At 35.3% G+C, this 23,000-nt stretch overlaps 1 protein-coding gene across 6 annotated transcripts in view; it reads left to right on the forward strand.

Moving 5' to 3' along the window:
- The window catches only part of CSMD3 (CUB and Sushi multiple domains 3), a 1,223,593-nt gene that overhangs the window by 1,039,326 nt on the left and 161,267 nt on the right, over nucleotides 1-23,000 (forward strand). For all 6 annotated transcript variants that reach the window (XM_021090582.1, XM_021090583.1, XM_021090584.1 and 3 more), the window contains 3 exons: nucleotides 9,095-9,219; nucleotides 15,791-15,887; nucleotides 18,628-18,732. In XM_021090582.1, the coding sequence (XP_020946241.1) occupies nucleotides 9,095-9,219; nucleotides 15,791-15,887; nucleotides 18,628-18,732 (327 nt within the window). The remainder of the gene's footprint in view (nucleotides 1-9,094; nucleotides 9,220-15,790; nucleotides 15,888-18,627; nucleotides 18,733-23,000) is intronic.

Below are 23,000 nucleotides of genomic sequence, written 5' to 3' on the forward strand. Positions count from 1 at the left end.
GCTTGCAGCAGTGCCAGATCACCTTCACACACTGAGTGAGGCCAGGGATGGAACCCACATTCTCATGGATACTAGTTGGGTTCATAACTTGCTGAGCCACAACGGGAATTCCTTATGATGAGTCTTTAAACATAAAGCGTACTACTTTTTATTTTTCATTGGTTTGAAAGTACATATTTTGAGATTAAAAAATTGTATCAGATGACCTCTATTTCCAGCCAAGTTCACACAAAAAGAACATATTACCTTATGCCACTTAAAAATAATTTATACCTTTTTGGACAGATGTAAATCCAAAAAACTGAATTTATAACAGAGGACATATGGGATTTGTGTGAGATAGGAAAACGATTCTAAATGACACTCAGATGGTAGCTCAGTTTAGGATTTACCATTTGGTCTAACTGGTAGTCTTTACATAAATGAAAATATACTTTGCATTTCTATTTTTAACTATAAATATTTTTTAGTTTCAAATGTTATGAATAAAAATGGTTACGTCTTTAAATGTTCAAAATATTCAAAAAAAAAAAAGGCCAGATATCTTAAAGATTCAAACATAAAAGTCAAGTGCAGAGTTATCTTAGGTTGATATCAAAGAATTATCTTTATTTTGCATTCATTTTCAACATCTGTTATTTGGGTAAAAATGTTAATTGCTTCAAGACCTTTAAACTTTCTATTCTTTCTGCTTGGAGCATGAACCCTCCAAGATACCTTTGGGGCTTACTGTATTGCTACATTCAAATCCACCTAATTATCTTTCTTGGCCATCCTATCAAAAATAATTTCTACCACTCAACTGCCAGTTTTTCTCTATGCCCTTATCCTGTTTTGTTTGTTTATGTTTTGTTTTATTTTTTAACAGCAACCACTCATCAAATTACAGTTTTTTCCCCCAATCTTTCTTACTTTCTCTCCTTGCCACAATGTTTGTGGTTTTTGCTAAACAAAAAGGGGACTTGACACATATGAGATGTTCAATAAACATGTGTTCAGTGAATGAATTTTAGCAAATAAGTATGATAATTTCATGAATTTTTGTAGAAGTAGAACAGCTGGCCAGCTCCCCATGTCCAGAGTCCATGTTTTTCCAAATTCAGTCTTTCACCACTTGGTGATACTCTTACTCATTTTGCTTTCTTTAAGTTTCAAGAGATCAGAGAATCCATAGGAAAGATGTGTAGTTAAAACACAAACAATACATTTACATATTACGTAGGTAATTTTATTCTGTGAAAATAAATCTCTATTTATACTTGACAGTTTAAATATAATCTTTGACAATCTATTTGCAAGATTTTATACATAGTAATTATATTTTCTTTGCCTTCACAGGTTAACAAATGATCATTTAACAGCTTAGGCCAAATGAGTGTCCAATTCAAAACAAAACAATGCCCTACATTCCTAGTGATTTCTATCTCAATTGTAATTGTTTCAGTTTCACAGTTCTTATTAGTGCTATCAACACTTTCATTTATTTCTGTCAGAGTAAAGCAGAATAGAATGTTCAGTAATTTTGCAGAAATTGACAGACTGAAATTAAACTGTTGGCTGGAAAGCAGCCATATTAGGTATAATATGCAAGTTGTACTTATAGTTAAAATGGTCAAATACTAAGTTAGCGGATCCACAAATTTAACTAGCCAGTGTAAGAAAATTATATTTAATAATCTTATTCAAATCTGTCAGATCAAGCTATTCTTAGGTAAATTACAATAGTACTGTTAAAAGAATATTGGACATGAAACAGTAGTAAACCTGAAAGATTTGCCAAAGACTGAGTTTTTATCTTCCAAGTTTGACCTTTGTTACACTTCAGATTCTTAAAATTTTAAGTCTCTTAAAACCCCAAATTCTCCTCTTTCTTACACACTGTGATTCAGATAACCCCCTGTAGCCACTAATAGCTCTGACAATATATGGCCTTTGTCAGAATTTCTTTTAGTGGGAGGCATCTTTTGAAAGGTTCCTGAACCTGCCCTTTACTCCCTTTAGGCAAAAGTCTTTAATTAGCTGCTTATCCCATCACCCTTACCAGGTTGTTTTGTTTTGTTTTGTTTTGTTTTCCCCCAAGTCCTTTAGAGACCCAGGAAGAACTATTTGTACTTTATTGGCTCCATGGCAACACCTGTCTGTACCATTTATCTCAGAGGGGGGAAAAAGATGAAGAATACATACAGTATCTGGATCCTCATTCATTGGTTCATTTATTCACCTATCCATTCATCCATGAAAATGTTAAGTATAATGAATAGCTCTCTCTCTCTCTCTCTTTTTTTTTTTTTTTTTTTTTTCAGTGCTGCACTTGCAGCATATAGAAGTTCTCAGGCTAGGGGTCAAATCAAAGCCTCAGCTACTAGCCTATGCCACAGCCATGGCAACACCAGGACTAAGTAGCTTATGCAGCCTATACTGCAGCTTGCAGCAACGTCAGATCTTTAACCCACTGAGCAAGGCCAGGGATCGAACCCACATCCTCATGCATGCATACTAGTCTGGTTCTTAACCTGCTGAGCCACAATGGGAATGCCAGAATAGCGTTTACTAGTATTTGTATGAAGTGTCATTAGGCATTTTTCTCATTTAATATTGACACTGACAGCAGGACGTAAATAAGAATATTATTTCTCTTTTATAGATAGGTAGTAAAACCCCTATGATTTAGAGACAAAAGAAGAATTAAGATTTGAATACAAGCTGCTTGATTCTAACGTACGTTCTCTTCATCTATATATTATACTGTATGATACAGATTATAAGGGAAATTTATAATGCATCCATTTTAAAATAGAAAAGTGCTAGGGTAAGTAATATTCATGGGAAAGGAAACTTTGTAAAATATCATGTATGTGGTAATGTGTGTCTGGGAATATTTTTATAATATATTTTGTTGGTAAAAATAAAAAATTGAAGTGGAATCAAATATGATTTGTTTAGGAAAATATTGGGAGGAAGGAATAATGCAGGAATGGTAAAGAAAAGTAACTTGTAATCACAAGATAAACAGAGATATACAGCCAATCACTCAGTAATTTACTTAACAAGCATTTATTTAATGCTTACCAAGTGTCAGGCACTGTTCTAGGCACTGGTGACATAGCTGTGAATAAGAAAATAAGATCCCTGTCCTTAAGGAGTTCACATTTTGTTTAGCTAGGAGTAAGTACTATGGAAAAAAGTAAAGCAGGGCCTGAAAGTTAGAGGAAGACATCTGGGCATGCTACTATTATATATGCAAGTGAGATGAAAGGGGGAGGAGGTATATAAAAGTCCAGGAGGTAAGCAAATATATAGACTATGAGGGTAAGAGAGATCTAGTCATGTTCAAGCCACAAAAAGAATCCCAGGTGTCTGGAAAAGAGTGAATGATAGCAAGAGTGGTAAGAGTTTGGAGAGGCAGAGCAGAGGCCATGTCATATGGAACTTTAAAGGCTGGGGAGAGTCAAAATTTTCTCTAAGTAGTGTGGGAATTCATTGATCCAGGGAGTGATGTGATCTCAGTTTCTGGAACATCACTGTGAATAGTGTAAGGGGCAAGGAGTGGATTAGGATTGGATTAGAAGCACTAAGACTGAATAGAAGCCAATTGCAGAAGTGGAGGGCAAAGGTAGTGGTGATTTAGATAGGAAAGTCATACTCAGTGATGAGAATTGGTATACTTTGGGATATATTTTTAAGAAAGAGCTGACAAAGTTTTTTGATAGTTTGAATATAAGTGTAAATATGAATTTGAATAATGAGAAAAAAAAGATGAGTTCTAGGTTTTTGGCCTAAGAATTAAGTGGTGCCACTAACTGAAATGGAAAATAGTATAGATTGGGGAGAATTTCAGAAGTATTGTTTTGGGTGTGTTAATTTTGAGATACTTATTAGACATATTATTGTAGGACTCTGGGTAGAAGTCATGGCTAGAGATAAAATTTAGTAGTCACAGTATGTACATGACATGGAAACGGATGCTGTTAATGAGGGGTAGTGGTTAGAAAGAGATGAGAAGATGGCCTAGGTCACAGAGTGTTCAACATTTAAATTGAAAAGATCAGAAGGAGAAGGATGAGCTAAAAATTATATGTGTATATCTATATAGATATAGATATAGATATAGATATAGATAGATATAGATATAGATATTTAGAGAGAGAAAGTGCACAGCCAGTGGTATAGAAGAAAAACAGGAGAGTGTTATATCCTGATGAGTCAAGCAAAGGAAGGCTCTAGTGGATGGAGTGATCACCAATGGGAGATAATTACTTGTAGATTGAGTGTAACACAAATTAAGAATTGAATACAGAGGAGGCAAGATGGCGGAAGAGTAGGGGGACACGCTCGCCCTCTCCCACAAACACAAACAAAAAAACACATCTACAGGTTAAACGACTCATACAGAACAGCAATCAATCACTGGCAGAAGAACCTAAACTCCAGTAATGGCAAGAATCTAGTGACATAACTGGGTAAAACAAGAGGAAAGAGGAGAGTGAGAGAAGGGGAATCTGAGCTGGATGGGTGTTCCCGAAAGGGAAGTGTGGAGGAGAAAGGGATCCCACACCCTGGAAAGTCACCTATTCGATGGAAAGATCAACCATATTGGAGGGATCTCCAGATGCAGAGAAGAGTTCAGCAGTAAGTCTGAGTTCCAAAGAGCAGAGTGAGAACTAAACAGATCATCTGAACTACTTACTGGCACATTCACCAAAAACTGCGATGCTTGGGTGGGGGCTGGGCACCAAGACCTCAGCTCCAGAGCTGAGTCCCCAGGAACTGGCTGGGTGGGTGGTGCTGAGACTGCTTGGGGCACCAGGAACCAGTCTGTCCAGTTGTCGGGGCAGAGACTGCCTGGGAGACTAGGAAGCTGAGCATTGTGGGTGCAGGGAGCAATACGCTAAGGGCCAGGGGGTGGAAAGCCACATCAGAGGGAACCTGGGAGAAGAGCTGGATCTGCAGGAGAGACAAGGCACCAGTGTTGGGGAGGGGAAAGGAGAAGGGGTGGGCCACCATAGAATACTCCCCACACCACAGTGAGCTCACTTACCTGCCAGCTATCAGAAAGCTGTGCTTCCCAGTGCATCTCCCCTCCCCCTAGCCCTTGCGCATGCATCGGACCCAGGGCTGCCCGCCATCCTGGAGGGCTGGCCTCAACACTTGCCAGAAGCCTACCACCACAGGGGCTTTCCCTGCCCTGGCCTGCTTGCCCTCTGGAGGGGCTACATGCCCACAGAGCAGCACCCAACACCACCAGCCCCTGGGAAAAGGCCTGCAGCCCAGAAAAGCTAGAACAAGCTCGGCCAGGCCGTGAAAAATCTGCCTCCATTCTCATTCAGTCCTTCCCATTATGACTGACCTGGAGAAGAGCCTCTTGGGTTCTCAGCAGCCCAGCTAGCTTCTACAGCCCTTGGGGGGTGCTGCACTCACGTGGAACAGCTGCCCAGCACCACCAGCCCCCTACAAGAGCCCACAGCCCAAAAACACCAGAGCAAGCTCTGCCCGGTCGAGTGAAATCTGCTTCCATTGTAATGCAAACCTCTCAGTCCTGTCTGCCCTCAGAAAGTCCTCCTTTGCTTCAGAGAGACCCTGTCAGCCCCATCCACCCTCTGGAAAAGCCACGCTGCCTCAAAGAAGACTGACCAACAATGCCAGCCCTCAGGAAACATTCCACAGCAGAGCCTAGGCAAACACTGCCCAGACACAGAAAGTACAACTCCATCAGGAAAAAGAAAACAACAAGCAAGATGAAGAAGCTGAGAAACCACCCCCAGTTAAACCAACAGGAGAACTTACCTAAAGCAGTCAACAATGAAACAGATCTCTGCAGTCTGACAGACCTGGAGTTCAAAAGAGAAATAGTGAAAAGACTGAAGAAATTAAGAGAAGATATGAACAATAATGCAGACACCCTCAGAAAGGAACTAGAAAATATAAGGAGGAGCTAAGAAAAACTAGAAAATTCATTTGCAGAGATGCAAACTGAACTAAGGGCAGTAAAAACCAGAATGAATAATGCAGAAGAACGAATTAGTGATGTGGAAGATAGAATAATGGAAATCACCCAATCAGGTCAGCAGACAGAAAACCAAATGAAAAAGCATGAAAGCAATATAAGAGACCAATGGGATAATATAAAGTGGGCCAATCTATGCATAATAGGAATTCCAGAAGGAGTAGAAAAAGATAAGGGAATGAAAATATATTTGAACAAATTATTGCTGGAAACTTCCCAAATCTAAAGGATACTGAGTTCAAGATACGGGAAGCACAGAGGGCCCCAAACAAGTTGAACCTAAATAGACCCACACCAAGACACATTATAATAAAAATGGCAAAACTTAATGATAAAGAGAGGATCCTAAAGACAGCAAGAGAAAAGCAGAATGTTACCTATAAGGGAATCCCCATAAGGTTATCAGCTGATTTCTCTACAGAAACTCTACAGGCCAGGAGGGAATAGCAAGAGATATTTAAAGAGCTAGAAGGAAAAAATATGCAACCTAGCACTTTAAATATATTTAAAATAGAAGGGAAAATAATTTTTTTTTCCAACAAACAAAAGCTAAAAGAATACAGCAATACAAAACCCAGGCTAAAAGAAATACTGAAAGGGCTTCTCCAAACCAAAAAGAAAGGGAGGAGAAAAAAAAAAAAAAAAGAGGAAGAACCAGGATTGAGGAAACCACAATCAGAGAGCAGTCACTCAAATAAGCCAGCGTACAGATTTAATCATGAACATGTTTCAAACAAAATAAAATTAAAAAAAAATCATCAAAATCATAAAATGTGGGCAAGGGAAGTAAGGAAATAAATAGACCCTTTTTTTTTGTTTGTTTCTCTTCTTAATTTTAGTATAGTAATGAAGTGCTTGAACCTACAGGATCATCAAGCTAAAACACATAATTATAGGAAGGGGTTAGCATACTTAAAAAACAGGGCAACCACAAGCCAAAACCAAACATTGCATTCACAAAATATGAAAAAAAGAAAAGAAAAAAAAAAAAAAAAAAAAAAAACAAGCAGAAAATAACCGGAGACCATCCAACCAAAAAAGAAAGGAAGAATGGAGAACCATAGAATCAACTGGAACACGAGGTTTAAAATGGCAATAAATAATCATCTATCAATTATCACCTTAAATGTCAATGGACTGAATGCTCCAATCAAAAGACACAGAGTGGCTGAGTGGATAAAAAGGCAAAAACCTGCAATATGCTGCCTACAAGAAACTCACCTTAGGACAAAGGATACATATAGATTGAAAGTGAAGGGGTGGGAAAAAATATTTCATGCCAATAGACAGGAAAGCAGGAGTTTCAATACTTATATCAGACAAAATAGACTTTAAAACAAAAGACATAAAGACAAAGAAGTTCACTATTTAATGATTAAGGGATCCATCCAAGGAGAGGATGTTACTATCATCAACATATATGCCCCAAATACAGGAGCACCCAGATAACATACAACAAATATTAACAGACATAAAGGGAGAAATTGATGGAAATACTATCATAGTAGGAGACTTTAATACCCCACTCACACCAATGGACAGATCCTCTAGACAGTTCTTTCAACTTAGGATCAGCACTTCATAAATCACTTTTTTTCCCCTATTTTGAGGGTGAATCTTTATCTTACAATTCTTCCTCTACTTCTGACATGCTACTCTCAAATCATTCAAAACTGTGTTTTCTTTTTAAGGGAGCTAAATTCTTTCTGGGCAATTTAACCTGATTTTGTATATAATCCAATAACATAGATTTGTAATAAGAAAAGACATGACAATAACTTTCTTTAAAATATCTATCACACTATTATTTTAAAAGTTTGTTTAAAAAATTATCATACCTTATCACTATTATTTAAGAGTCTTACCCTAGGTTTTTGCATTCAGTTTTAGAAGTGATATAAAGCTGTATGATTACCTTTTAAAATTATTACATAAATATATCTTGATATCTTACCATTATAGGTAGATTAGGACAAATATCCAAGGATCACAGTCCCACTGGAACCTAAAATAATGATAGTTGTAGCAAAAGGAAGTTCAATGTGTTGATTTTTTAATGTTTCCAAGCAGAGTGCTATCTTGAGTGCTAGCTTCCTTCTGTATGTTATCTTAACAATTTTTTTTTCCATAAAAGCCTTTTGGAAACAATTGCATTACCACGTCACAGACAAAACATCTAAGTTTTGGAGAGTTCAGGAAACATGTCCAACACCACACAATATTTGCAATTGTAAATTAAGTCATTCCCAGAATCAAGCCAATACTACCAGTGGTATGAGAATTTTGCTTTAAGATTGGTACCCTTTTCAAGTGATAGAAGTCTTTACTGTCTTCAGCATATACTACATACTTATTCTTTCTTGTAGTAGTTGTACTGGCAGTAACCAGAATGGCACCATACTGAGTATCTTCCTTCCACAGAAGAACATGAATCTGGAGCCAAACTACCAATATTCAATTCCCATCTTCATCTCTGATTAGCTGTATGATCTTGGGCAAGTTATTCAATCTGGTAGTGTCTCCATATTCTTAGCTATAAAAAGGGGGATAATACTTATTCATATCTCATTGGATTGTTGGGAAGCCTTAATTAGTTAAAATATGCAAGGTGTTTAGAAGAGTGCTGGTATAGAGGCTCTATATAAATGTTATGATTGTGACATAATCATTATCATCATCATTATTACTCTGCAAAGGATTTTATTACTCTTCAAAAGATACATAAAGAGAAAAGTAACAAATATAAAATAGTTCTTCAAAAAATTCTACATGTAGATATGAATAGTTTTTAACCTGTGTCAGTGCACTTTTTCATGATTTAATACAAATGATATGCTTCTATTGAGTTAATTATAGTATGACTTTAGATATGCCATTGTAAGATTATCTGTTAATATTGTCAAATTATTTTTGAAAGTTTTTGTGGTATAGGAAGACAGTTTTTATTGTCCTTAAAAGTTTTAAAACATAGTATGATTTTGTTGTGTTTGCAAATCTAATTTCTGTCTCAGATGTTATCTCTGACCTTTTCTCTTATTTTAATCCTTTGCATTAGAACTAACTCCCTCTCTTGGATTCCTTTACTTTCAGTGCCCTGTGGTGGAATTTTAACTAAGCGCAAGGGGACTATTTTGTCTCCTGGATACCCTGAGCCTTATGACAACAATCTGAATTGTGTATGGAAGATCACAGTGCCAGAGGGAGCTGGCATTCAAGTAAGGAATTTAAATTTTTTCTTTTTTTCATTGTATGTTTGAAGTTAATCTTTCGGGGATGACAGGATGCACATAATTTCTAGAAGTTTAGCCAGTGCTTTTGACTGACACTGCTAAAGTTAAAAGATACTATTAATTTTTTTACCAGCAAGTAACAGAAAGCTAGTTCAAGATGGCATAAACAATAAGAAAAATGTTTTCCACATAATACCCAATCTTTGAATAAGATAGTTTAAGAATTGTTTATTTCAGAGGTTCAATTTTATCATTCCTGACCCAAGTTTTTTTCATCTCTCAGCTCTGCCATTCTTAGCATGTTGGCTTAGTTCTTAGACTTCTTTCTCATGGTCTTGAGATGGCTGCAAAAGCTCTAGGCTTAATGGTGTTCCACAGCAATGGCCAAGAGACAATATGGAATGTCTCTATCTTATGAACTTTTATAATGGTTAAGAGAACTTTTCAAGAAACTTTCAAGTAGACTTTCTCTTCCATCCTGTTGATCAAAATTGCAATCAATATCTATACCTAAGCCATGCACTGGGCAATAGCAAAATATTTACCATGCTTTGGCTTAAACAAATCGGTGTTAGGTACTAGGATCAGGCAATGGGCTTAGCTTTCTCTGATATACATAGCTCATTGTTAACTGAACAAAACCCTTCTGTTAGCAAGGAAGAGGAATTTTGTTCTATAGGTAGTCAACAGTATCTGCCATAGTACTTCAATTGTGACCATTTTTTTTGGAGAGCAATTTGACCATCTAATCGATTTGACAGAAAATTGTTTATGCATAAATTGATGGCATTTTACTACCAAGTCAGCACTTATTCCATGGACGATATTATGCTTCACAAAATATTACGTAGTCTGTATTTCATGAAAAATAGCTTGACTATTTCTCCAATTGCATCGCAGTGTTTTCTTTTAGAAACTTCAGGTATATATCAGTCATGGAAAAAGTCGTCCAGACATCTTTCATTAAAACTGAGATTAGATAGACGTTTAATTTTCAGTGAAAATAATAAACTTTGAGATTTATATTTACAACTTTGTAGAAAATTGAAAACATTACTTAACAGGTGTCAGGTGTAAAACAGGTCAGTAAATCAATGAGAAAACTTTAAATACTGATTTTTTTCTGTCTTCATATGCACAATGAACTCTTTCAGATATGTCTTTTACAAATCTCTCAAATAAGTCTATTTTCTACATCCCCACATTTACCACTCAAGATTAGGGAGCCATCATCCCTGTCCTGTATTCTTATTCTCTTCTAATTTATTCCTTATATGGCAAAAAGAGTAACTTTCTAAAAATAAACATCAAATGCTATCATTTTCCTGCTTTATAGTACCTCTGTTGTCCTCTCTATCCTTAACTCTTTGCCACAGCTGATTAGGCCTTCATGCTTTGTCCTCATTTCTTGCCTCTTCTATTCACTCTTAGTTCTTCGTAAAAACAAACAAACAAACAAACGAAAAAACGTGGATCTCTCTCTCTTGCCTCTAGGCCTTTGTGAATGTTGTTCCCTCTACTGGCAACACTCTCCATCCTCTCTATTTGGCTTATTCTTACTCATTGTTTCTGTCTCACAAACAGTTCCTGTGGAAGACCTTCTATAAACTTGAAACAACATAAAGTCCCTTCGTTCTATGTTCTCATAGGCCCCTGTAATTTCCTTATAACACCCATCACATGTTACCGTTTTTACTTAATTATCTGTAAGGTCATAAGAGCCGTAATCAAGTCTGTTCCGGCAGCTAGCATAGTACCCGGCAGTCAGTACTCAGTAAATATTTTTAGAATGAACCAATGAATACCTGCAGAAGCAGTGGAGTGTTAAGCTATTTTTAAGAAGTTAATATAGCATGATAGACCAATATGACATCTTCAAAAAACATTATGCTGTATGTCACTGCCCCAGCCAAACACTTCAAAACTGGACACTTAGAGTACCCATCATGGCGCAGCAGAAACGAATCTGACTAGGAACCGTGAGGTTGCAGGTTCGATCCCTGCCCTTGCTCAGTGGGTTAAGGATCCGGCTTTGCCATGAGCTATAGGGTAGGTCACAAATGCGGCTTGGATCTGGCATTGTTGTGGCTCTGGTGAAGGCCGGCAGCAACAGCTCCAATTAGACCCCTAGCCTGGGAATCTCCATATGCCATGGGTGCGGCCCTAAAAGGACAAAAGACAAAAAACAAACGAAACAAACAAACAAAAAAAACTGGACACTTGTTTCAATGACACTATAAAATCTTTCACTAAGGAAACATTCTGTTTACTGATTATACCTTAGAAAACAAAATTTAAGTTTAGCAAATAATTTATCAAACTTACTGAATGTGAAGCATATTGAACTTTTAATTTTAAATACTCTAGATAACTACCAAGCTCTTTTTTCTAATTAACCTCATATATTTGCTAATTTTAAACATTTCACTATATCATATAAAATTATAACACACACATAGTATATGATGTATTTGAAATTTCACTAGCTTCACCCAAAAGTTACCTGGCTAATGTACCAGGTTTAAAGCAATGTTTATTTTATTTTATTCCATTGGGCTAACCATGTGTGTGAATAAAGAATTATATGAATATTTAATATTTAATAAATCATATATGAAATTAAATAAGATAAGGATTTTGGGGAAATAACCTCAACAAATAGACCAATTTATTATGGGGAGGAATGTATTCATTTGTTTGCATGTTTATTTTATCAAGGTATATCAGAGGGAGAAATCCATTCAGTAGTTAACAGAGTTATCAAGCAAAGAACAATCTTTATGTGATGAATCATAAAAAATGTTGGTTATTTAATTGTGTCAATTTGTAGAATGGTCATCATGAGTTAATATAACCATCCAATGTGAAGTGATAATTGAATGTCTCTATGAATGATATCTGGTTTTAGTTATTGGAAATTCATTACCTCATAAAGCTATCCTGCATACTACATGCAACTCCAATTTAGAGTAAGTCAGAAAAAGATAAATACTGTGTGATAGCACTTATATGTGGAATCAAAAATATGGCACAAATGATCCTATCTACAAAACAGTATCAGATCACAGACAGGGAGAGCAGACTTGAGGTTGCCAGGGAAGAGGTGGGAGGCAGTGGGATAGATGGGAGTTTGGGGGTGGTAGATGCAAACTATTACATTTGGAGTGAATAAGCAGTGGGGTCCTATTGTACAGCACAGGGAACTATGTCTAGTCTCTTTAGTTTAACATGAGGGAAGATAGTATGGGACAAAGAATGGATGACATACATTCATGTATATGACTGGGTCACTATGCTATACAGCAGAACTTGACACAATACTATAAGTCAACTATAATAAAAATAAAGTTCTTCTGAACACTAAATTAGTAGCTACTTTTTTTTAAGTTTTTTTATTTGTCTCTCCTTTGACTTTTTGTCTGATAGGTCCTCAACTACTTACTTGAGTCTCATACATCTTTTCTGTGATTAATGTGCTAAACTGACATACCCAGGATAAGTTCACTTTACTCTCCACATGACAAGCTAGTAAATCCAGAGACAAGTTATTGGAGCAAGGGATAATAACTTTAATCAGAAAGATAGCAAGCAACAAGATGAAAGACTGACATCTCAAAAAAAAAATAATATTAATCTTCCCTAAGTGTGAATTCAGGCTCCTTTTGTACAGACGAAGAGGAAAGGAAGGGACCAGCAGTCACTCACTAACAGTCACTTGCTTGGGGGAAGAGCCCACTGCAGGGCCAACCAATGGCCGATCAGGACCACTAACATAGCTCACTAAGGGTCCCTTGCTTACAAAACTATTTCACAAGTTGCCCAGAATCCTAGTAGCAAATTGGATTAGTTTTCTATGGCTTCTGTAACAAATCATTTAGAACTCAATAGCTTACAATAACAGCAGTTTATTCTCTCACAGTACTGGAGGCTGGAAGTCCCAAATCAGCTTTACTGCACTGAAATTGAGGTACTGAGAGGGCTCCACTCACACCACCCTCCACTCTCCCCTCTGCCCAGGCTCTAGGGAAGAATCCTTTCCATGACTTTTCCAACTTCTGGTAGCTGCCAGCATTTGTTGGCTTTTGGCCACATCACTCTGATTTCTGTTTCTCTGGTCACGTTGCAATCTTCTCTTCCACCTGTCAAATCTCCTTTGATATCATTCTTATAAGAATGCTTATGACTGGATTTAAGGCTCATTTTAATAATAAATAGGAAAATCTCCCTATCTCAAGATCTATAATTTATTCACATCTGAAAGACCCTTTTCTATATAAGGCTATATTTACAGGCTTAAGGGATTAGGATCTGATATCTTTGGAAGCCATATTCAGGCACATATATGTATATACACACACACACACACACACTCACATATATATATATATGTCCAGAATTAAACAGATTTTCTTCCTCTTACCAATAATGGATTTTCCTGAAGATGTTATATCTTTATTTCTTGCCATCTCTCTGATCTCAGTAACTCAGGAGAAAAAAATATTTAAAAATATGTCCTATCACTCTCTTTTCTTGTTCACTTCACACAAAATGCATTAATTTCCTCTATGGCAAGAGACATGACTTCTGAGTCCTCCTTTCTATCATTTCTGCCCCTGATCTACTTTACTTAGTCTTTCATTGCTTCATGTGGGCTACTCCGATAGACATTAAAATTGTCTTTTCACTTTTCTTTACTCAGTGTGGTAGTACTAAAAACACAGTCCTGATTATTCTCTGTCAACCCACCTTCTAAAACCTTCAGTGAAATATACCTCAACTTTGTAATTATTATGGGGGGTATTCAGTTTTTATAGGCTATCTTTCTCATTTATTCTCTTAGCAAAGATGCATTAAATCCTCAGTGCACACTAGGTGCTATTCTAAGCTAAAATTAATTTTTACAAGCAGCCAATGAATTAGATGCCTTTATTACAACAAATTTATGTAAGAAATCTATGGAACAGATAGTTTAATAACTCTTTTTAGGGTTAAGTGTCAGTGTGTAGAGGGAGCCAGGCAATCTAATATTTCTTGTATTTATCCACTAAGCTTTACTCTTTATAAATTTTCTCTACTTTTTCTAACTTTGCTTGCATATTTCCTCTTATGTAAATACCCTCTACTGTGGCTAAATTGGATTACTAATGGTTCACTAAATCTACCTCATGGCTTGTTTCCTCTGCACTTTTACTAGCTAAGTTATTTCTTCAGGTGGAATTCCTTGCAATATATTTTGCTCCTTTCAAATGTCAACTTTTGTGAATATCCTTACTTTTGTAATTTTAATTTTAATTTGTTTTTAGCTGAATGTGATTTTTTTTTTCTTTTCCTGAATTAAAGGGAAGGAAAACTCAGATATATAGAGAGAATTAACCATTGTTTAAGGGATTGGTGGTTATGTTACAAGCATGCAGCTTTCATTCTGGTCTTCTTCCTGCCCTGGAACATTGCCATTGGGCCTAATGCCTGTCACACAGGCAGGGTATCTGTTGCCATGTGGCACTCACCCCTGGAAAAGAGGCACCAGCATTCACTTGAATGGAAGAATGATGATGGCCTATTTTGTGGATAAGAAATTTTTAATGAATGCAGTTGTTAGAAGCATTTGATGAAAGAGCATAGCACTTAAAAAGATCTTAGCTAAATAAAAATAAATGTATTTTAATAAGGCTATTCCTTTATCTCCTTCTAAATTATAATATGTATAATTCAAAAAGAGAAAAATAGGTAACATCCACTGTTGTGAGGGTCCTGTGGGTTCTTTCAAAAACTCAAGCTGTGCCAAGTGAAGTACAACAAAGTAACACATGCCTCTTCCTTTAAATAAATTTAATAAACATGAGAGAATTATATTCCAGCATTTCCCTTACCACCTTATGGACCACCACAATGATATAGTTATTTCAATTCCAGTTATAAAAACAATCTTTAAAAGGATGTGCCCAAATCAGTTACAAAGTGCTGTTTTCTGTTATCCATATTGAAATTATTTAAAATGTGCATAAGGGATTATAATGCTAAATTTAAAAAAAAAATAAAGGTAAGAAATTTCGTAAAGGTTGTGCAATAAAAAATAAATAGTAAAATGTATCCAAAATAAAATTTGTTCAAAAAATGTTTATGATGGGATCCTCTATGTTTACTTAGTTCTGTTTGTGGACACAAATCTGTTTATTTTCTAATAAGTGAAGCAGATGAGAAAACTAAGTCACTGGCAAGAATCTAACACTCAAAAACATAAAAATTAACCAATCGTTTGGAACATGCCTTGATTTTCATTCCAGGCACTAAGACGTGAGATCAACCCAAAGCCGAGATGGTGATAGACATTCTCAATGTTGTACTTACAGCAAACCCTGCTATCTGCCTCATACGTTTTTATTACAAAAGCCAGCGCATGGAGGCCATAGAGACCAGTTCTGTTAAGATCCTTCTTTGATGGCCCACGAAAATACAGCCCAGGCTTTAAGTGCTCTCTTTCAGAGGAGATAAGTGGACTATAGTATATGAATCTCATTAGAAATATGTGTTTTTACCAGCACTTTTTATTTCACAGGTACAAGTTGTCAGCTTTGCAACAGAACATAATTGGGATTCTTTGGACTTTTATGATGGGGGTGACAACAATGCTCCAAGACTTGGAAGTTATTCAGGTAAATAAGAGAACTGAGCTTAAATAAAATACATGATGATTAGTAATGTAAAATCTCTCTCTCTTTTTAAAGACCTCCCTAGAATTCTGACTTGGTGGTTTTAATTTTGCTTTCTATAAACTACATGCAAGGAACTAAATTACAAGGTTAGAAGTTCAAAAGGCTTTAAAGGTAATGAAATTGAAATTGCTGTTCAAAATCTTACTATATTCTTACTGCAGTTGTGTAACTATTTATAAACACTTTTGTGTTAATGGTAATATATGCAGCTGAGCTATGGTTCAGGAATAGTATATGTGCCCCCTCCCTTAAAAAATGATGAGTGATAATAGTTAAATATTAAAGTGTTTGGTAATTATGGTATATTCACTTAATATAAAGTTATGCAGCCATTAAAATAATTACAGTGACTATGTAAAAACATGGTAAATGCTACAAGTTACTGGGTGAGTGAGAATAAAGAGAATACAAAATTAATTCTATGAAATGAATTAAATTATATAAAATTCAAACTATACGCATATGAACCAAGGCCAGAAGATTTTAAAATTTGTTATGGTTTTTATTTTTTAATTTTTTTTCACATAGGAATAATTTATTTACCTATCATAGATTGTAATCATATACATTTAACTGTTCTCTCTACAGATACAAACCCTTCATTTACATTCTCTCTTTTCTGGCTGCAAGAACAACACATTTTATCTTCCTTTTTATTACATCTGTGCCTCCAGGATTCTTGCTGATTCCAACATGCTCTTCCTTCTTTCTGTTTAAATGATTGTACTGGTGCAGTATGTTTTAGTTCAAACAACCAAACACAAAGTGTTCCCAAGTTCCCATAATCTTATAATCAATTATATCTCTACCTACAAATTCATTTGCAATACTTTTTGTCCTATGTATTATTTAACCGAACCATTTCCCTAAAGATCATTACTTTATTTGCCTTTGGAATGAATAACCAATGAGATCCTGCTTAGAAGCACTGGGAATTCTGTCTTAGTCACTTACGATGGAGCATGATAAAATGAGAAAAAGGATTCTATACATGTATGTGTAGCTGGGTCACCATGCTGTACAGTAGAAAATTGACAGACTACTGTAAACCAGCTATAATGAAAAAAATTATTTATAAAAAAGATAGTTTATGGCAGATTTACTAGAAGCTTCTTACAGCATATAAGGGACAAAATGAAATTTTAATTTTAACTATACTCTTTAAATTGGATGAAACTGTTTAACTCTAGAAATATGAAACATAGGTAAACTGTAAACTTACATATTTGAGATATACTGAAAGAAGTTTGAATGGTATCAAGATTTTAATATCTTAAAATTGAGTATGTGAACCTAGTATTCATCATCACCACCGAGGAAAGGAAAGAGGAAATCTCTAGAGTAAGGGTAATTTGGCTTAGGCATTAAAACTGTTTTAGATATAGATTTAAATAGAAATTTTTCATGGAAAAAAGTGTATAACATGTTGAGCATGCATTTGTCTATAATAGACTAGATGTAATACTTTCTGAATAATAGGTACAGTAATGAAGATGATAAAAGTGATAAATAAAAACAGCTATTGATTACCTGGTGCTGGCTTGTCATACATGTCCTCATTTGATCTTTCTAGCATTCCTGGTGACTGACACTTAAATTAAGTTGCCAGAGGTTGTACAGCTAATGTTAGAATGAGACTGGGACTCATCTGATGTGACTCCAGAGTCAAAGCTCTTTATCACTAAGATCCTCTAAGAGAGTGAAGGCATTTGAGGTGACCTTTGAGTTTCTGTTTACCTCTGTCTTCAGTCATTCAGTTAGGACACTCTGGACAGAGAGCAAATTCAGGAAAAAAAAAATTGAGTGTTGTGTAATGAATTTGTCCTGATTTCTCTTTTAGAAAGATCAGTGGTTAAGGTTCACAGAGTTTTTCAAAGTAAGTGTAAAGTAACCAGAAGACCACAAAAAAAAACTGTTTGCAGCATTATCAACACATATGCTTGTTGAACTTCATTTTGAGACAGAATGTTTGTTGTTCTTGAGTTGTAATCTTCAGGATTTTGAACTATTATTCAATGTCAAACAGTCAAGAGTCAAGAAGTAATTGGTTCAAGCAGATGTTTTATAATTTCCACTCAATAATTGAATAAATTAAAGTTGATTTCCTTTAGAAGCTTAGAATATGATTATAAAGCATTTGCTGAGAGACGAGGCTAACACTAATTCATAATTGGCATTTTTTTGAATGCTATCTGCCAGCTTTGCTGTTAGGGTGTAAGAAACATTAAAGTACTTGACCTGGAATATATGTACATACATATAACATAATAAAGGACAATAAATGGATATATATTTAAATCCATACAAAATGTTATTACATGCAAAACTTAAGTATGCAAACTTTAAGTTTCTTATCAGCTTGTGAATGGAACACTGAAATCCACATGAAATTCAAAACATTAATTTGAAGTGACTAATATAGTTTCCCGACTTTCACCAGCTTTCTTTGTTCCTACCTATTTTTAGAGAGCAATCTAATGTGCTTTCAAAAGTCTGTCTCCTTGGAGGTAGTCAAAAGCAACAATATAAAAGAGAAATATTATTTCCCTTAAAAATTATTATAAAACAATTGACTAAAATATAATTTCAGTGATAACCTATTGATTGGTTAATAGTTTTTTAGTTTTACTGTAGTACTTATTATGTGATCACTGAGCTACCTTTTCAATTATCATTTCAGGAACAACAATACCCCATCTTTTGAATAGTACCTCTAATAATCTATATCTAAATTTTCAATCAGACATCAGTGTTTCTGCTGCAGGATTTCACCTTGAATACACAGGTAAATATAATATTATAAGCTATTCATGAACATTAAGAACAAATTTATATTAGTTTTTAAATATTACTTTTTGGAATACAGAAAGTAAATGGACTGTTAAAAGAGAACATTTAATGTTACTTTAAGATTTTGAAGTGTTTCTTCAACTATAAAATTATATGTATAGGGTTCTGATGATTTTCATCAGAATTTATAAGTATTTCTTATTGTAAGAACACAACATGATATTTAACTCATTGAGATTTTTTTAAAATGCAAAATACAGTAGTGTTAACTGTAGGTGCAACACTGTACATCAGATTTCTAGAACTTATTCTATAAATAACTGAAACTTTATACTCATTAAACAGCAACTTCCCATTTTTCCCTCCTCTAAGCCCCTGGAAACCAACATTCTGTTTTCTATTTCTATATGTTTGACTATTCTAGGTACTTCATATAAGTGGTCTCATGTAATATTTGTACTTCTGTATCTGACTTATTTAACTTAGCTCAATGTCCACAACGTTCATCTATGTTATCACATATGACAGGATTTTCTTCTCTTTTATGAGAATGAGTAGTATTCCATTGTGTGTGTATGATGCTATTTCCTTTACCATACATCCCTTGATGGAAATTTAGGTTGTTTCCATATCTTAGCTATTATGAATAATGCTACTGTGAACATGGGGTGTAGATATCTCTTTGAGATTCTAATTTCAGTTATTTTGGAAACATACCCAGAAGTTGGTTGGCTTGCTAAATCATATGGTAGATCTACCTTTAATTTTTTGAGGAACTACTGTACTGCTCGCCCTAGTGGCTGTGTCAATTTACATTTCCACTAACAATGCATAACAGTTTCCTTTTTGTCACAGCCACACCAACATTTGTAATTTCTTTTTTTTTTTTAATGAGCGCCTTTCTAACAGGTGTGAGGTGACATTGCATTGTTCTTTTGCTTTGCATTTCTGTGATGATTGCTGATGTTGAACACCTTTCCATGTACTTGTTAGGCATGTGTATGTCTTCTTTGGAAAGAATATCTTGGAGAAAGTCAGCCTATTTTTTAATCAGATTGTTCTTGTTCTGTATTTTTGTTTTTGTTATTGAATTATTTGAGTTTCTCATGTATTTTGGATATTAACCCCTTATCAGATAGTTTGCAAATACTCTTTCTCATTCTGTAAGTTACCTTTTCCTTCTGTTGATTGTTTCTCTTGTTCTGCAGAAACCTGTTTATGTGAGATAGTTCCACTTATTAATTTTCTTCTGTTGCCTGTGCTTTTGGTGTCATATAAGAATAAATAAATAAATAAATAAATAAATAAATAAATAAATAAATAAAAATTGAAAAATCAATGCCAAGATCAATGTCAAGGTGCATTTGCTCCTACTTTTTCATCTAGGACTTTTCAGGTATCAGGTCTCATGTTTAAATATTTAATCCATGTTCTTGAAATCTGTTGTATAACATTTATTTTTATTAGACTGCAGTTGATTTACAGTGTTGTGTCAATTTCTGCTGTATAGCACAGGATCATCATGAGAAGTTTAACAAAGAGATAGAAATCACAAAAAAAGGATCAAATGGACCCAATCATACCTATATATACATTCTCAGGTCCATCAATGGACTCAATCAAAGAATGTATATATAGGTATGATTGGGTCCATTTGATCCTTTTTTATGATTTCTATCTCTTTGTTAAACTTCTTATGAGGATCATATATTGTTTTCCTGATTTTGTTGAATTATTTTTTTTTTTTTTGTATTTTTCTGTAGCTCCTTCAGCTTCCTTAAATAGCTAGGGATCTTTATTGGGTAAATTGCACATCTCCATGTCTTTGGGGTTGGTTACTGGAAAATTGTTGTGTTCTTTTGGTGGTGTCGTGTTTCTGTTTTTTTCATATTCCTTGAACTGTTCTGTTGCTCTCTTTGCGCTTATATTAGTAATCACCCCCTCTAGTCTTTACTTACTAACTTCAGGAGAGAAGTACCTTCCCTTAGACCTGTAGGGATTCTGAGGCTTTTCCATGTCTTCCGTGGACATGCATGTTCTACATTTCTTGCTCCTTTTTGTGACAAAATTCTTAAGCTTGTGTGACCTCTCTAAATCCTATAGAGCCAGGCTGTGTGCTGATAACCTCCCTTTTTCTTTTCCAAAGGTGATGATGCTAAATGCTCTAGTTTGTCATTTTTTCCAGATCCACAGAATTAGGCCAGCTTTCTGTGAATGCTCACTAGCCATGGGCCAGCTAGAGGGATCCATAGGCCAGGTGTCCACACTAGCTCACGAATGGACCTCCAGATGGATTCCCTGAATTGTTTAGTAAGATCCACATCCCCTTAATATATACTTTCTGAGGTCTGGCTTCTCTTTTTCAGTTATGCATGGCCTCCTTAGTTGTGCATGTCACAACTCAGTACTCGGGTTGAGGTGAAAGAAAAATGAGCTTCTTTTGTGTAGCACCCTACACATCTGGATAAGTCAGGTATCCACTCGCATACTCTTACCTTCCCTGCAGAAGTCAGGTCAAAAAAAACGATCTCTTGTCAGTGAGCTCTGCTATCCTGGGGAAAGGGTAGTGCAGGTAAAGTCCTCTTATCCTATGCAATGTTTCCCATCTCTAATTTTTTCTCTAATGATGTGCTGGAACTTCTCTACTAGACTCCTGGACTTCCACAAAGGGTCTCTCGTCCATGGCTAATTGTGTAATTCAGTATTCTCCAGAGGCTCCTAGACCTTGACTTGAGAGACTGGATGGAGCTAGCACAAGGAGAAGTTTAGGTTCCACAACCAGGGCCGAGATCTATATGCCTATAACTTGATAAATGGGTAGGTAAAACTCCTGCTGGATATCTTGGCATATGACCCTGGTGAGAGAACCCAAAGCAAATGGGGCTGTTGCCAAGTTATCAGGGCTATGGAATTATTTCTGAGTCAGGCACTTGGGTCTAACTCAAATGGCTTTTTTTGAAATAGCTCTCATTGTTCTTGGACTGAAGCAGGGTTTCCTAATTCCCTATGTGGATCTCACATCTCCCACAGGCACTTTTGTCTGTGGGCGATTGCTGAATTTTTGTTATTGAGGAAAGGATGGGAATAAGGCCATCTTGCTGATATCACTTTTTTTTTTTTGACAATAGTTATCCAAATTAGGTGTGAGTTGATATTTCCTTGTAGTTTTGACTTGCATTTGCCTATAGATAAGAGATGCTGAGGATCTGTTCATATCTCTGTTGGACATTTGCATGTCATCTTTGGAGAAATATCTCTTTCCAAATCCTTTGCCAATTTTTTTACCACTGTTTGCCTGGATTATTTTTTATCAAGTAGTAGGAGTTCTTTATGTGTTTGGGACATTAACACTGTATTAGCTATGCAGTCTGAAAGTAATTTCTCTCATTCTTTAGGTTGCCTTTTAACGCTTCTGATTGTTTCCTTTGATTTGTAGAAGCATTTTAGTTTGATGTGGTCCATTTTTTAACCTTTGCTTTTGTTGCCCTGTACTGTAGTGTTATATCCAAGAAACCATGACCAATGTCATGATGCCTTTCCCCTGTTTTCTTCTAGGAATTTTATATTTTCAGGTCTTATGTTTAAGTTTTTAATTTTGAGTTAAGTTTTATATGATGTAAGATAAGTTCCTAATTTCATGAATTTCCTTGTGGATATCTAGTTTTGGCAACATCATATTTTGAAGATATTATCCTTTCCACATTGTATATTTTGGCACCTTTGTCAAAGATAAGTTGAGTGTTTATGTGTGGGCTTATTTCTGGACTCTCTGCTATGTTCCATTCATCTGTACATTTATGTTTATGGTAGTACCATACTGTTTTAATTATTATAGATTAGTAATGTATTTTGAAATCATGAATTGTGCTATCTCTTTGCTTCTCTTTTTAAAATTGATTTGCCTATTTGAATTTTTTGAAGTTCCTTATGAATTTTAGGTTTATCTAATTCAGTAAAAAACACAATTGTGACCTTGATAGTAATTGCCTTGAATCTATAATTTACATTTTAATGACATAAACTCTTTTGATTTATGAAAACAGAATATCTTTTCATTTATTTTTTTTTAATTTCTTTCATGAATATTTTGTAGTTTTCAGTGTAAAAGCCTTTTACCTCCTTGGCTAAGTGTTTTCCTAAATAATTTATTCCTTCTGGTGCTATTGTAAATGAGAACATTTAAAAAATTTCCTTTTAGAATAATTTGAAGTTGGTGGCACTGTGTTAATTATAGCTGATCTCTGAGTGTTGATTTTGTATACA

The sequence above is a fragment of the Sus scrofa genome, chromosome 4 (genome assembly GCF_000003025.6).
Source record: "Sus scrofa isolate TJ Tabasco breed Duroc chromosome 4, Sscrofa11.1, whole genome shotgun sequence".
Lineage (NCBI taxonomy): Eukaryota > Metazoa > Chordata > Mammalia > Artiodactyla > Suidae > Sus > Sus scrofa.